Source organism: Ursus americanus, chromosome 27 (assembly GCF_024610735.1).
Source record: "Ursus americanus isolate L20-20 chromosome 27, mUrsAme1.1.p, whole genome shotgun sequence".
NCBI lineage: Eukaryota > Metazoa > Chordata > Mammalia > Carnivora > Ursidae > Ursus > Ursus americanus.
Genome location: NC_142153.1, coordinates 3,872,825 through 3,889,212, shown reverse-complemented (window position 1 = coordinate 3,889,212; position 16,388 = coordinate 3,872,825). Strand labels below are relative to the sequence as shown.

At 40.7% G+C, this 16,388-nt stretch overlaps 1 protein-coding gene across 7 annotated transcripts in view; it reads left to right on the top strand.

The window, feature by feature from the left end:
* The window catches only part of PSD3 (pleckstrin and Sec7 domain containing 3), a 701,003-nt gene that overhangs the window by 288,279 nt on the left and 396,336 nt on the right, over positions 1-16,388 (top strand). Inside the window, exon 1 of one of the 7 annotated variants that reach the window (XM_087856335.1) lies at positions 9,282-9,876. The exons of 5 other annotated variants lie outside the window; for them this stretch is intronic. Coding sequence is in view for 1 of the 2 variants with exons in the window: in XM_045779178.2 (XP_045635134.1) it covers positions 10,670-10,686 (17 nt within the window). In the remaining variant the exon portion in view is untranslated. Of the gene's footprint in view, positions 1-9,281; positions 9,877-9,911; positions 10,687-16,388 lie in introns of those variants that run through there. One more of the 7 variants, XM_045779178.2, reaches the window with a different exon arrangement.

Below are 16,388 nucleotides of genomic sequence, written 5' to 3'. Positions count from 1 at the left end.
TAGCATGATCTAAGGGAGTGATTATCCCTGTTTTTTTTGTCTAAAACCAATTTTATCAGAGAAACAAATCAACAATTTCTACATCTGCAAGGCAAGACTTTGGCTTAAGCCAGTATGTATAGGTAGACGTGTGTGGGGGTTTGTACCTGTGTGCACGCAGGAGCCAGTTCCTGTCGTACAGGGGTAATAATTTGGAGAACGCCCACAGAGTTCACTATAGAAAAAAATCTTCTCACCATGTCAGAAAGTCATTGGGATACATTATAAGCTTGTGTTATTTCAAGAATCTGAAATTTCTTCTGAATATTATTTTTCTTCTGAATATTATTTTTCTGAATATTGTTTTTCTTCTCACTCTTAAATATAAATGTTTAGAGTCTTGAAAATACAAATAAAAATATGAATATAATGTACTTGTTTTTCCCGTTAAAAAAAGGCATGGGTCACCAGCAATGACAACAAGAAGAATCCAAACAAAACCCCCCTCCCCCAAAACAAACAAATAAAAAAACAGAGAGAGAGAGAACAGATATTTAATCAACTGGTTTTTAACAAAAAATATATATTATTTGTATTGTATGGATGGGTGAGATGGGGATTAGGGAATGCACTTATGATGAGCAGTGGGTATCGTATGGAGGTGTTGAATCGCTATATTGTACACTTGAAACTAATATTACACTGCATGCTAATTAACTGGAATTTAAATTAAAACTTTAAAAAAAAATTAGGTGGAATTCTAGTACTGCTTCTAGTAATGAGAAGCATCTTAGAGCTGTTCCAACCAATATTCTCTCCGAGCTCTTGCACTCTTCCACATGATTCCTGACTAGTGGTCATTCTACCCTTCCTTGAACCGTGCTGGTGACTTGGGTGGATCTATTTGTGTTCTTTGAGTTGGTGTAAGATAGTATATGGTTATAGGTGGAGGAGGGTTTGTTTTATGATAGGGGTCTCTATTCAGGGTTAAAAAAATAGAGTGGGCTCAATGATCCTAAGAAATTTTAAAGAAACTGGAATAACTGTTATGTTTTTCTTTACCCTCTCTGCCTTATTGGTGCTTTCAAGTTGCAGTACCACATTGTAGGTTGAAGAATTATCACATTTTTCAACTCGAAGGGGCCTTACGTAATCTTTCCTGTTTTTATAGTAAAGAATCTGAGTCCCAGTTTGGTGGGATGGATTTACCTGGTGAGAGATCCTGTACCAGAATTCAAATTGTCTGACTCCTAGACCAGATACATTCACTGTTCTAGGCTGCCTGGTCTCTTTATTCTTTTTCTAAATCTAATTTCTCTCATTCGTAAGTCTATAGAACCAGGAGTCTGAGTTGGTAATTGTAGGACTTGGTGGTGGTGGTGGTGGTGGTGTGTATGTTTAATTTGAGAAAAAATTTACCAAATTGATAATGAACATGTTTCCATAAATTTTTTAAGTAATCAGTGAGCAGACTTTTAAACATTTCTTCTACATTAAAACATTCTTCTGCAGAGGTAAGGAAGTAGACTATTGAGCCTGTTAAGGAAATCCAGACTAGAATGCTGACTGCACAGTTATCAACCTGGTTGACTTCCCTCATCCAAGCACTGAGGGTCAAAGTGTTAGGATTCAAGGGAAAAAATATTTTCCAATTTTATTAATAAATATTGTGACGTTTACATAAGGAAAGTGCCAAATAAAGCAAGTGCACATGCCTAGTATCTTGTCTCTATTCACCAGCCTCGCTGCTGCGTTGGCAGAGGACTGGGGGGTCTGACCATATTATAAAGGGAATCTGAAGAAGGCTCCAAGGAAAGGGGATTATATGACTAATGAAACAACTGTCTTCCCGATAATGCTTCTTTGATTTTAGCTAGACCTGAGCCAAGAAATTAAGCCCACCTCTCTTGATTGATTTTAATGTATAAAAGGTTAGTTCTCAGCCAGTAGAAAAAATAGGAAGTTACTTAGGTTGTCTCTAAGCACAATTTTATATCAAAGGCATCCTGTAGGTTTTATTTAGTAAACACATGGTGTGTAATTCTCATAAGAAGCCAGGAGAAAGAAGTTATTAATGATCCCATCTTCTAGATAAGGAAACTGAGGCACAGCACAGTTGACTAACTTGCTCAAAGTCACACAGGTGATAAGTGGCACACCCAGGCTTTGAACCCAGGTAGTCAGGCTCCAGAGTCCATTTATTATTGGTTTCAAAACAAAAATATATTTGGCATTGCCTAGGTATATTTTAAAATCTTTTTCTACTTCAATATGTGCCTTTACTCTGTCATTAAAGATGATTTCAGTGGCAGTATTTGACGGTAATTTCTTTTGAACACAGGGTAACACTGTTCTCTCTTGTGTTGCTTCTTTAAAGGCAGGTGCAGATGTTTGGGGAAGGTGATGACAATGTTGTGTCGTCTCAGCAAAGCTTAGTTCTCTTTCTCAGCAACACCTTCCGTTCTTGGATTTAGCCATACGTTGGCGGCCAGAGGGGGTTATTCTTTCCCGATACTCTCTCTCACCAATTAAGTCAAAGAAAAAACATTTCAAATCTGTAATATTCTAGTATCAGGTTGGAAAGGACATTTTTAAAGAGTACATGTACTCACTGTTAGTCTTTTAAAGGATGATATACCTTTGTGATATCAAATGAATCATTCTTTATAAGGTGAAAACAATTCTTAAGACCCTGTACTAAACCCGCGTAGGAATAGTTAAATTCTCTCAGGTGCTCTAAGTGCTCTGAACACTGAATATTGGCGAGGGAGCTGCATGTTGGTCCGGAAGTAGCTCACCCTGTGAATGTAACACAATATTTTAATGAAGGAGCAAAGAGGAGCGTCTCCTCCCGTTGCGGTCCGTTACTTAGCACTCAGGCGGACAGGGTCAGCAGTGCTGTGTGAAGTCCAGTCACATGGCTCCAAAATTAGAAAGGATAATTAGAGACTTAACAGTTGTACATGTTCCAATGGGTTCCTTTGTGTCTGGGTGCTTCTTCCTCGCTGGCTTGTCATCTGATGATTGCAACTCCGATCAGTAAGTTCTGACCTGAGGACTGAAAGGCACACATGTCACTGTGACCAATAACAGAACTGAATATTGTCCGTTTCTAATGAGCTTGGATTTGGACAGACAGGAAAAAAGAGATATCAAATACAGTAATATGGCAGGAGCTTTCTTTTGGTTCTCTGAAATATGTAACACTGCTTTTTAAAATCACCTATTTAGTGTAATGGATATATTTTATGTCTCAGCTGCCTAGTTTTTCTTTCAGATACCGCTCAGACCATGGAGTGCCTCTGAGGAGGTGAATTACATCTGTGTGCAGCTGGTATGCCTGAGGAGCCTGCTCCAGCCAGTCTTGGGTCCACTCAGAATTTGATAGTTTGGTTTTTTGCCGTCCTCTTTTCTCCCTCTCCCCTTCTCAAATGGAATGCTGACGCTTAAAAGTATCCCCTTTCTTCAGTTTTTCTCTTTCTTTAGTGTCTTTCTGTCTAGGGAAAAGTCACATGAAATAGGATTAATACAGAAATTTGTGAAGTGTGATTTCAAAAATTTGTTTGACATTACGATTTAAAACCTGCAGGTATTTTAATATAATGTACAAGTATTAAAATAAGAAATTAAAATAATGTGATATTAGTTAAGCTGGTGACTGAGGAAAGATTTGATCTTGTGAAATCATCTTTAGAGACCTGGCTGACCACTGAGTAACCAACTTTTCTAGTATCATTAGAAGTGGGAAGCTCTGCTGTCCCATAGGTTCATTATTGGGTCTCTCTTGCTCTAGTACTCTCTTTAGTCCTTTTCTTTTATGTTTTAGGTTCTCATTTTTTTTCTTCCTAGCTTCTTTCTGCTTTTCTAGCAGCTATAATGGATTTTGTTTTTTTATTTACCGAAAGGTGTTCTTGCGCAGTGATGAGTGATGTGGACTCTGCTAGGTCGAGCCAGGCATACCTGGGTTTGAATCCTGCCTCCGTTACTTACTAGATGTGTGATCTTAATTATAGAAAATCTGGGAGCCTTTCCAAGTGTAAAATGCAATAAATAATACCTATCTGGTAAAGGAAGGGGAAGCAAATGAAATTAATCAGGTGACAGAAATCAAAAAAAGAAAACCAAGTGTTGTAACAATGCCTGGTGTACATAGTAGGAGATAAATAAATCAAAATTTATGTCCATGCCACTCTACCTTGTGCCCAAGTCCTGTATCAGCCTCTGAGCTACCAGCACTGTCCTCCCAGCTCTAAGCTACCTGGCACACTTATTACTGGACTTCCTGAAATATCACTTCTAACGTGGGGATTTGGGATCAGAAGACGCGGAGGTCAAGTCATCTTTTTTACTGGCTGCCTGATGTTGGTAGGTTGTTTTGCTTCAGAGAGCCTCTGATTCCTTATTGGTAAAATGGAAATAACCTTACCACTCAATTTATAGTTTTGTTGTAAGAATTTACTAAGTTCTAGTTTGTGGATATTTATTTTAAACCTACTGTGAGTTTTGTAGTATTCTGAGTAATAGTCTAAGGGATATAAGAAAATAGGTAAGAAAAGCCTGGTAAAGAAAAAAAGATGCAAGGATTTGGTGAATGTTTGAATATAGGACATGAAGGCTGGGTCAAAATCGTTGTGAGACTGCAAGCTTAGGTGACATACTGCATCTAGAAGTAATAGAAATTGGGGAGATCAGCAGGGTTTGTGGGAGAATGGCTTGTAGGCGGGTCAGTTTAAACAGGTTATGTTTGAGGAGAGTGATGGTGCTTAATGTACAGATGCTGGTGGGAATATGAGATTGAAGGTTGGCTGCAGAGACTTTGGAGTCACCCTTGAGAGGTGAGGCCCGCAGCTGTTGACATGAGCGAACTCTTGGAGGGTGAGGGCTGCACTGAGGCCAGCTGCAGAGAGATGCATGCACAGGAGCTCTAGAGTGCTGCTCGTGCATCTTTCTGATGCCATGTTTGTAGAAAATAGCCCCTAAGGTGAGTTTCCTGGCAGTTCTTCTGCGTTGGCTTCATTTCTCCAACAGCAGGCACCTTGTTTATCAGGGAGCCCAGTGTAAAAGCTACGTGCTCTGGTCATCGATGTTCTTTCAGTTCCTTCCGGACAGTCCTGGCCCTGGCTGGCTCTGGCGGTTTTGGGCTCTTTCTATTGGTTGAGTGCCTCTTGTATACACTGGTGATGACTTCAGGAAATGGTGCTGGATTTGAAATAGGGTTTCCTAGAAACATTCTAATTCTGTAGTTTACAACTTAAAATAATGCGCCCTGGATAATGGTCAACATTACACTGAGGAGTGCTGAGGGATGCTCACTGAAGCGGATGATCTTTTATCAAAGACCGTATTAAAAGACTTCAAATGATAAAAGACGTTGGGCATATATATTAGTTACAAGGATAATCGCAGGTCTAAAAATAAAAACTGGATTGGCAATTAACATTATAACTGGTTGGGATGATGCAGCAATCTTTTTATTCATATATCAGTGCAATATTTAACTTTTAAAGGAAGCAATAACATTTCCTCTCAGCAGAGGTCACTTAACACAAGATTAGCAGTACTGGATGAGAAGTGTTATCCACTGATTTGCGGGTTGGGGAAGAAAAAAGAGAAGTAAAAGTTCTTTGAAGGTAGGAGTACCAATTTATCAGAACCCAAAATGGGTACATTTCCAATGCTTTAATCTTTTGTTTTTCTACTGCGGATCTCATAAGCTTTCTATTAACTGATATATGGAGTCTGTATTAAATTGGCTCAGGCTCCTAGCAGAGCCTTAATACTCAGTACCCAAGTGGCCATGGTGCAGGGTATGTTCAATATAATCTTTCTCATGAATGCTAATGAAAATTAATATTAAACTACATCTAAGCCAATGTTAGATAAATGATTTACCTTTATAATTCCTACACCCCATATGCTATTTCATATGCCTGCACCGAAACCTCCATCTGCAGTATTCTCCTGGTCTCTGAATTAAGAATTATGAAAGGAGGGGCGCCTGGGTAGCGCAGTCGTTAAGTGTCTGCCTTCGGCTCAGGGCGTGATCCCGGCGTTCCGAGATCGAGTCCCATATCAGGCTCCTCCGCTGGGAGCCTGCTTCTTCCTCTCCCACTCCCCTGCTGTGTTCCCTCTCTCACTGGCTGTCTCTCTGTCAAATAAATAAATAAAATTAAAAAAAAAAAGAATTATGAAAGGAGAGCCTTATAAATCACACACCCTAAACTACTGGAAATTTTTAGTTTTTCTACTTACCACCTTGCTTCCCAGCAGTATCAACCTGGGAGTTTGTTAGAAGTGCAGAGTCTCAGGCCCCACCTCTGACCCACTAAATTAGGATCTACATTTTAAGAAGATGTCCAGGTGGTTTACATATACGTAATGAAGTTTGAGAGGCACTGGTCTAGAACCGTGGTCCATGGACCGAGCTAAAGTAGGAAAGCTCTAGAATAGGGTTTTCTAACCTGACTTCACATTAGAGTTACACAGGGAGCTTTTTAAAATTCCGACTTCCCACGCTTCCCCTCCAGAGGTTCTGATTGTGTTGATGTAGGGTGACATCCGGACAGGGATAGCTTTAAAAGATTCTCAGGTAGATTCTGTTGTGCAGCTTAGGCGGTCATTCTCTCGCAGTTTGTTAGAAACATGTACCAGAGACCTTACCCCTGACCTACGTGATCAAAATGTGTGTCTTAACAAATTCTGAGGTGATTCCTAAGTACTTTAAAGCTTGAGATGCGGTGAAAACTGTTCAGAGGCAGAATACAAAGCTCAGTAAGACAGTCCCTGTTCTCAGGTAAGCAGGGTCATTGTGCTAGTGGCAGAGGTTTGTAAAAGTGAGTGGTCCTGGCTGTGAACCTTGGAGTGATTTCTTGTTTCATCTTTGGTGCGGTGATCGTAGGGCGTCCATCCTTACTCTAGAAATAAAGGGGTTGATCCATTTTCCTGTTAGGAAACAGTATGGTGTTTTTAGTAAAGAGTCTGGATTCTGAAGTCGGACTGCTTTGGTTCAAATTTTGGTGAGTTACCTTCCTAAACCTCAACTTTCTTTTTTTTCCTTTTTTATTTTTTTAAAGATTTTATTTATTTATTTGACAGAGAGAGGGACAGCCAGCAAGAGTGGGAACACAAGCAGCGGGAGTGGGAGAGGAAGAAGCAGGCTCCCAGCGGAACAGGGAGCCCAATGCGGGGCTCGAGCCCAGGACCCTGGGATCACTCCCTGGGCCAAAGGCAGACACCTAATAACTGAGCTACCCAGGCGCCCCAAACCTCAACTTTCTTATCTGGGAAAAGGGATAATAATTTACTTCCACTTGATGAGTACTCAAAATATGTTGGCTATTATTATCAGTAATAACACTGCTTAAACTAAAAGTTTTCTTTAAAACTTTTTCAAAGTCACCTGATATGAATGGGCTGTGGTCAGGTCGACGAAGGTGTTGTATATCTGTAATAATTTTAAGGGCCTTGGATTACTTGAAGGTGAGGATTTCTAATGACAGTTTTACTGTCTTTGTAATTATCTATTTAGCAGCTCCACCTCAACACAAAGAAGGTGACATTTTTTTTAGTCAAGAGTAATAATATAAAATTTTTAGTACACAGAAAATAAGAGGTATTGAATAATTATTCCAAAACAAAATCATGAAAGTTCTTTATTCACACTCTGCGTTCATTTGACAGTAGTTTTAGGGTTCATCCTATAATGTCCTTAGGTATGGGCCTGTCCCTCCTCTCAGGCAGTGATCTCAAGTCCTTAGTTCTGATACTGAGAGAACCTCTGTTGCAGGGGCCAGCACACACCAGACACTTGGTTTTTGCTTAATGAAGAACTTAATTACTGGCCGCTCACTGCTAGGGACTAGGTGTCTCCCAGAGAGGAGGCTGGTAAGATAATTTAACAAACAGTTCTAGTGCAGGCCTACTGAGCCAAACAGTAAGGTTCTGAGGCTGGGGTTACTTCTAGCATGAGGCATTGTGGGGGCCCTCTGGAAGTGTTGCTTTTTGTGGCGGGTTTTGAAGGGAGAGGTAGATATGTATAAATGATCATGGGGGGAGTGGGCAGGGTGACTGTCCAGATGGAGCCAAACTGAGGCAGAATTAGTAACAGGTGCTCGGATTTGGGGACTTGAAAGTTAGGAATTGAGGGAACTGTGAACCTCTTTGCCTCTTCTGTTAATTTTTTAGACTGAACAGGTGCCACTACACTCAGAGGCAGCCATTATGAGGTGACTTTTTACAACTTCTGAAACATTTTAGGCATACCCCAAAATGTAGGAAATAATAAACACCTGTGATTTCACCAGCCAATTTAAAAAATAAACATTGCAGGTGAATTGCCAACTCCTGTGAATGCCTCCGTGGTCCCAGTCCTTCCTTTCTCTTCCTTAAGGTAACCATGACCTGTGGGTGTTTGTCATTCCTATATAAGTGTGCACCTGTCAATACTAGATAGTAGTTTTTCATGTTTTTAAACCTATATAAATGCTACCTTCATCTCTCCTTTTGTAACTCACTTTTTTGCTCAACATTTCAAATTCATTCTTCCTGATTCATAAAGTCCTAATTTATTAATTTATTTGCTTATAGTATTCATTACATGAATATATACTATAATTTATTTTTCCATTTTCCTATTTATGAACATTTTGGCTGTCTTGTATTTTTGTTATCTCAGAGGGCATGGCAGTGAACATTCTAATTTGTGGCTTCTTGTGCACTTATGGGAGAGTTCCTCTAGGCTGGACAGTAAGTTATAATCATTTTCTGGGTGAACCAAGGCATTCTTGAAAGGGCATATTACATTTTCTTTGAGAAGTTGTAATTTTATCTACTTCTATTTATAAAGTAATTTTTAGTTATTTTACCTTCTGATCCTTATAATTCCGATATCCCAACAAAAACAGCTGGTGCCCAAAGAAAAAGCATGGAAAGAAACTGAAGTAAAACCCTGCTGTCCTTTCCTTTGAGGGGCGCAGAGTGCGGACTCTGTCATCAATTAGTTGGGTCTGGTGGCTGTGCTTTCTGTCCGATGTGATGCCCGATGCGATGCCCCGTAGCTCCTGGTTGCTGAGACTTCTCTGTGGCAGTTGTTGCCTGTTGCCTGTTGCCTGTGTCTGACAGCTGTGAGTGTTGCCTGTCCACTTCTGGTTGTCTGAAGCAGGATTCCAACAACAGGCAAATGAATATTTTCACATTAGTGATGGTAGAAAACCAGAATCACAGCTAGGAATGAAAATAGGAAAACACAAATCACATAAGAATAAGTGTGAATTTTATATAATATAAATGAACTAGGTTTTTTCCCCATTTTAGTCATTCTTATAGGTCCAGAATGTTTGTGCTGCAAGAAATTACAGTCTTCAGAAACAGTACTTCAAAAACCTTAGTGCTATTATGAAAGGCCAATTCCGAAATTACTTTGTTTTTCTTTTTTTAAAATGATGTTGGACAAACCTCTCTTTCTTCCGCAAGAGCAACGACTCCGAATCAGCTAAGACAGTTGGCCTTTCTCCCTGTTGTCGGCTTGCCTTCTGGCTTCTGAAGAGTTAAGTTGGAGGTTTGTGAGGTCATGTGTGACTTCACTGGGTCTGGACTTTTGAAGCAGATCTCTTGGAGGGAAGCTGCCTGTTGAGAGGGGAGGCTAGGCAGAGGGGGTGGAGGGAGTGCTCCTTTCACTTCTTTCAAGTTCTTCTCCCTCAGCCCCTGAGGGACATAGTGGCATTCTGGGAGAATGTCACTGCAGAGTCAGTGTGTAGCAGTTTGTACTCACAGCAGAAGCAGCTGTATAAGTGCATTAAAAGAGGCCTTGCTGAAGATGAGGGTTTGCTGAACAGATGGAACAGGAGAATGTTCTTTGTATTCCTGATAAAATTATGGGCAGACTGTTTGCTGACGGAGGTAACTGGAATTCAGTTTATTTTCTTTGTCTGGTCCTAGGCAGTACTGGGTTATATATAATTGTAGTTACAGAAAATTCCTTGGATTTTAAACTGTTTTATTTAAAATGGAAAACATCATAAGAAAGTCTTAGAAACTTAGGAAAATGATAATTCATATATATTGTTCTCTAAATTAGGTTGACAAAAATGAAGAGAGTGTATTTGTTATAGAGTAATGTTTGGACAGGATGAGAGTTTTTTTTCCTTAGTAGAGTTGTGCTGCTCTTTGAGGTGGTCAGACGTAGCTTGGTGCTCCTAGACTACAGTGTGCTTTCAGCTACCTTTTCTGAAACTGCATCCAGGCATTAGAAGGTTACCAGTTCGAGCTCCGTCATTTAGTGGGATCCATTCTGACTATTGCACAAGGCTGTCACTCTTATTTTGGTGTATCACTGTTCTAAAGGGAAAGTTGCTGTGCTGTTAGTGTAGAAACATGATTTGTCTTAGAATTTAGCATTAGGTTTGAAATTCCAAAGGCTAGCTGGTTATCTAAAGAAAAGAGTCATAGGGAATATTTTTTTCTGGAACTGAGGGAATTTCAGCTCCAGAGTTTACCTCTGAGAAGGTCTCTCTCCTGTTTCACATTCATAAATAAGATCAGCAATGGTAAAGGAGGGAACTTGAACCCAGTGTGTTGATATTTTTTTTTGGGCCATTCTTGAGATGCTTGGGGTTAAAGGATTCCTGAATACCTGGGAGCCTTTGAGAACCCTGGCATTTGAATGCCCAGGACAGTCAGCTGATTCTAACAGATGTATTTGTGTATTGGGTAAGTTAAAGTTTCTTGCCTTGATAACAGTGTTTAAGTTCATAATTTTAAATTCATATTTCTAGAATTTTATAATGTCATTTATCTTACCTGGCCATCAGTATAAAAAAAAAGCCTCTTTCTAATTGGATATTTTGTTTCATAGCTTTAATAACAAAGGACAAAGAGAATCCTTGATAAAAAGGATGTGAAATGTAATTTGTGAGAAGCATGGTGGTTATGATACTGGACTTGGGAATTATAGGCCCACTGATTGAGTTTTATCTCTATTTCTTACAATTTGACCTCTGGTAAGTTACTTAACCACTCTTCGATAGCAGTTTCTTCATACGAGACCTACGGATGGTCATAGCACCTAACCTGAGAGGTGGTGGTTGTGAAGATTAACTGAGGTTCAATGCATGGGAAGCACTTAGCAGAATTTCTCCTGCATTAATAAAAGCTCAGTGAGTATTAATAAACTGGCTCTTGTTATGTTTAAATTGCCCTTCCTTACATCAGGTATGTGAGAGGACTTAGAGAACGGCAGTATGCCCATACTGTAAGCATGGCAGGGTTCCAGGTAGTGCCCTGTGCCTCACGGCAGGCAGGCTTCCCCACCGCTGCCATCTCTCAAATGGAGCTCTATGTCAAGGAGGGCTGAGAGAGAAAAAGGGCAAATTAGTGCAATCCGTCAACACTTTGTGAAAACATCTTTATGCTCACGTCCTGTTGATAGTGTATCCTTTCCATCGTCTTTGAATGTGGAGCACGGGACTGCACATACATGTACCTCATAGGAGGAATGTGACCCACACTAGGAGTAAAACCCCAAGCGATCGCCAGAACCAGGCCATTCTTTCTGTGTTCTTTTTGTAAGTGCAGATTGTCCTTTTCCACGCAGTGGTGGCTGTTCTTAGAGGGTTTATCTGTATTTCCAGCTTGGCCCTTTCTATCTTTATGCTCCAGAAGTTAGTAGCTGAGCAGCTGTTTGAAGCTGCTGAATTTCTGTTTCCTGGTCTATGACTTGTGGATAATATCTTTTCTTCCATGGTTATTGAGATTAAATAAGATAAAATATGGGGGCCTGGTGGCTTAGTCGGTTAAGCATCTGCCTTCGGCTCAGGTCATGATCCCAGGGTTCTGGGATCAAGCCCTGCATCAGGCTCCCTGCTCAGCCAGGAGCCTGCTTCTCCCTCTGCCCCTCCCACAGTTTGAGTGGGCTCTCTCTTTCTCTCTCTCTCTCAAATAATTAAATAAAATCTTTTAAAAAAATAAGATAAAATATGTGGAAATGCCTAGCATAAAGTCCTAAGCACTAACAAATTTTTGGTCTTCCAAAAATACCTCCATTTCTTCTATTACTGTGAAAGGAAAATTCATACAATTTGTAAATGAGTCTCTTTCCCTATTTTGCTTTATAAAGGTCTCATGTCTAGATCAGTGTTTCTAAAGCTTTTGTTTACAATTATTTTCTTCTGTGTTATTAGTTTACTTTGTCTAGTGTCAGTTTCTCTGTTTGTCGCCATGACTTTCCCGGGCAGTCATTATAGCTTTTAAATTTAATTTTGAACTAGTTTTCAAAAATATGAAAGGAATATGTGCCAATGGTAAAAATTGAAGTTGAAGTTCTCTTTTTCCCCACTTTGCTCCCACTTGTCAGAAGGAACCTCCTGATGGTTTTTAGTGTATTCTTTAAGGCATGGTCTGTGCCGCTCTTTTAAACTGCCTTACTGGTGCAGATGTGGAATGGAAAGTCTGTCAGATTTGCCAGCTCCCTCTGCAGCTCAGTTCCTCCCCCCAGTTCTGCAGCACAATGTTTGGAATGTTTGGGAGCACCGTTGTAGGGAACCTGCCCACACAGCTGGGTTGTGTCACCAGGAGCTGAATGCACCAGGTCCAGCTGCAGCCACACTGTTGTGATTCATGTTATCAGGCCAGAGTTCATGCAGAGTAGCGAGGCATGCTTGGGTCTGAACGTACTGTGAAAATGCTCAGTCCTGAAATTCTGGGGAGGCAGAGCCTGTGTTGGGTTCCAGCAAGGATTTTAGTCATTGTTTAGCTGGCTAGAGGGTGTGGTTCAGTCAGCCCTTTGAGCGACTGTTGTGTTTGGCTTTTTGTCATTAATAACATTGGGTGGAGGGAGGATACAAGTAGGTGCACTGAATGTGGAGTTGGAAGAAAGGGGCTCAACTGCCAGCCTTGCTGCTTACCAGCTGTGCGGGCGGGGGGCAAGGCTTCTTTGGTTCTCTGTTTCTTTACTTGGAAAATGGGACTGTTGTGAGGGTGAGATACAGTAATGCTTAAGAAAGTGCTAGGTAGACTGCAAAGTGCTGTATTTGTTTTTCTTAATGAATATTGAAAGGACTGGCTTCTTCCTCCTGATTGGCTTAGGTATGTTAAACTATTTGTGCTTTGGAGAGGGAGGAACCTCGTCGCTGTCTAGTGTTTGGTGTCATTGGACTTCATCCCACCTCTTTGTGAAAGTTGTTTGTCCCATCTGCTTTTGAATGCCCCTGGCATACCTAGAAGCCTGCGTTTAGAAGGGGCTAGGGCAGTATAATTTCTGTGCTCAGAATGTTCTCAAAGAAGCCACTCCCTTTTGTTGATTCAGCTGGTCCTTTATTGAGACCCTGCCTTTTAGAAGAGGAAGCACTGAGAAGTGAGGCCCTGAGCATCTCCACTCGCCCAACTCTGCTACTGATTGTGAGACCTGGAAATAGTCATGTCCTCTCTTGATCTCTCTCACTTTTCTCCTCTGTAAAACAAAGGTGGTTGGACAGAAGACTTTTTTGTATTTGGGGTTGGAGACGGTGGACTAGATATCTTCCTTTTTCTATCCTTCCTCTACCTTATTATACCCATCATCCTACTGACCAGTTCTTTCTTCCCCTTTTAAACAACTTAGGACAGTTATCTTCAAAAGATAACACAATCACTTGTGTTGACTTGTGAGACCTAAACATAATGAAAACCCTTAAAGGGTGACAGGGTGTTAAGAGAGTGAGTGTCATATTCTCCTGCCTATAATCCACTGACCTTGACATGCTTTGTTTTGTAGTCATCTAGAACTAATCATCTTTGATTAGGGCTTCCATGTCTCAGATCTGTTGTTATGGGAGATATGAGTACCTGAAGGAAGAGAGAGAAAAAGGATGCCATGGCAAGTGGTAGCTGAAATAGAGATGCCACCAGGAGAAGAAATGGAGTATGAACAGTCTTTTAGCTGGAGGCAATAATCCCTTCAGGGCAGAGGAGGGGCCTTTTGCCAGGCTGTGTGTGAGATGTTTTCATTGCTGTGGCTTGGTTCTCAGTACTATTCATCCATCCTGGCTCTTAAGCTCTTTATCTAAATCTTATTCAGTAGAGAAACACATTTATCATGTATGGACATTTTAGTCTGGCTTTCCCAGGATGAGACTGCATTTCTAGGTGACAGAATGTTAGGGAAACATTTGTATGTCTTCAGTATTTTGCTGCTGAAAGATAAACAAAAAGACAGTTAAAAACTGTCTCTGCAGCTTGGAAATCAGAAGGCTTAGTACTGGCCCAAGTAGTGTGAGATAGTTGCTGCCTGCTTGTGTATTTAGTGTATTCCTTGGGTCAGCTGAGCCAACTGTTAGAGACCCGTGGAAAGTATCCTTCTTGTTGAAATAATTCAGCTAAAGAATTCCTGGATTCATGACTTCAAAAGTCAACAGTTGGTAAGAGGAACACAGATTTCTTGTGTGATTGGCTGAGTAGCCCAAGTCTATGACCATGTGTTAGAGGGATTATCTTTGTTGTAGACCCTTCAGTCTCAATGTAAGTAGAGATTCTTTTGATCAAAATTTCACACTTCTTGCTAATTCCAAAGGTGAGGTCTCAGATATTTACCTTGCATAAACTTAGTGACAAGTCGATCAATACTTGATTCAATGCCAAACATATAAATGCTGCTTCAGGATTGGAGGTAGGGATATGGCCAATAGGTTTAGGAGGTAATGAAGAATAAACCTAAGGACGTAGTCAGTATAAGATGAGTTTGGCTTTGCATTTTCTGGCGTCTTGACCTTGGGAAGCTGGTGTGTAACATCCTTGACTATAATTTTGAATTCACGATGGAAATTGCTGGGCATTTTCTTAAGGTTGAAAATGAGGGAACCAAAGTATCCACCTGAAACACAGCCAAAAACGTGTTGGCGTATTTTAATGTAATAAGAAACTGCCTAGTCCTTGGGCCCCACCTTCTCAGTTGGGTTCTGGTAAATTTACTGATCATTTTGGGGCTCCTCCTTGGTAAGCAATATGGATTTCACATCCTAATCCTTTGAATTATAACTTGTTTTTTTTAAGATTTATTTATTTGACAGAGAGAGAGAGAGAGCACAAGCAGGGGGAGTAGCAGGCAGAGGGAGAGGGAGAAGCAGGCTCCCCACAGAGCAGGGGGAGCCCGATGTGGGGCTCGATCCCAGAACCCCGGGATCATGACCTGAGCCGAAGGTAGTCGCTTAACCAACTGAGTCACCCAGGTGCCTTTTTTTCCTTTCCTTTCCTTTCCTTTCCTTTCCTTTCCTTTCCTTTCCTTTCCTTTCCTTTCCTTTTCCTTTTCCTTTTCCTTTTCCTTTTCCTTTTCCTTTTCCTTTTCCTTTTCTTTCTTTCTTTCTTTCTTTCTTTCTTTCTTTCTTTCTTTTCTTTTCTTTTCTTTTCTTTTCTTTTCTTTTCTTTTCTTTTCTTTTCTTTCTAAGGAGAAAAACATTTTAGTTAACAGAATTTTTCACTGGGAAATTTAGGTCGAACAAAACAGGCACCCAGTATCATACATAGACATACATACACATGCACACGCGTACACACACGCGCGCACACACACACACACACACACACACACACGGCTATTCCCAGAAATATCTCTACTTGAGAGAGAACATACAGCACTTACTTTTGAGCCTCAGTAGATGTTTGAAATGTCAGCACTGCGACATACTGATTCTTAGCTCCATGTCTGGCTTCATTTGGTTGCTGCAAATTGAGAGCTTGGCTATCTCCTGAGTCATCAATATCTCTTCCCGTGGCACTGAGGTCTTCTTGGGAGGTCTCAGAGCCACACAGCCATGGGGCCAGCTCTGGCAGTAGGCTGAGAGATCCATCTACAGAAGCTAGGCTGTGAGCCAAGGGTGGGGTTGCCCTACCCAGTATGTGTTAAGTATTAAAATCCACCCATGGTTGGCTAGTGTAGAAGTAATATTTATCTTGTGTTATACTCAGTTTTATGAAACCATACCCGAAGGCAGCAGTCTGCTGTAACTGTACACCAAGTTGATTAGAAATTGGATTAGATATACCTTCTTAAAGAACTTAAAGAGGAAGTCTCATTGTGAAAAAATAACAAGATTTAGGTATTTTTTCCCCTCAAAATATTGTATATTATATGGCCACCAGCTGTCCTTCCTGTGCTCCGATGCCATTCTTTTCATTTGCTTTTTTGATAGTACGTTTTCTCCTTCCTGCTTTCCTTCCTTTGCCTTTCCTGTCTCTTCTGTCCTCAGAATTCAGATTGTCATGGGATCTTTTCCTTTCCCTGAATATTTAACCATGCTCATGTCTCTCTAATTTTTTCTCCATTCCACGTTCTTGTCTTATTGAGCCTCAATAGCCACTGACAGACAGGGACTTTAAGTTGCTATGTTGCTGTGGCCATCATACATCGACCAGTGAGACTCTGGTAAGCTCAGGTTGCTTCC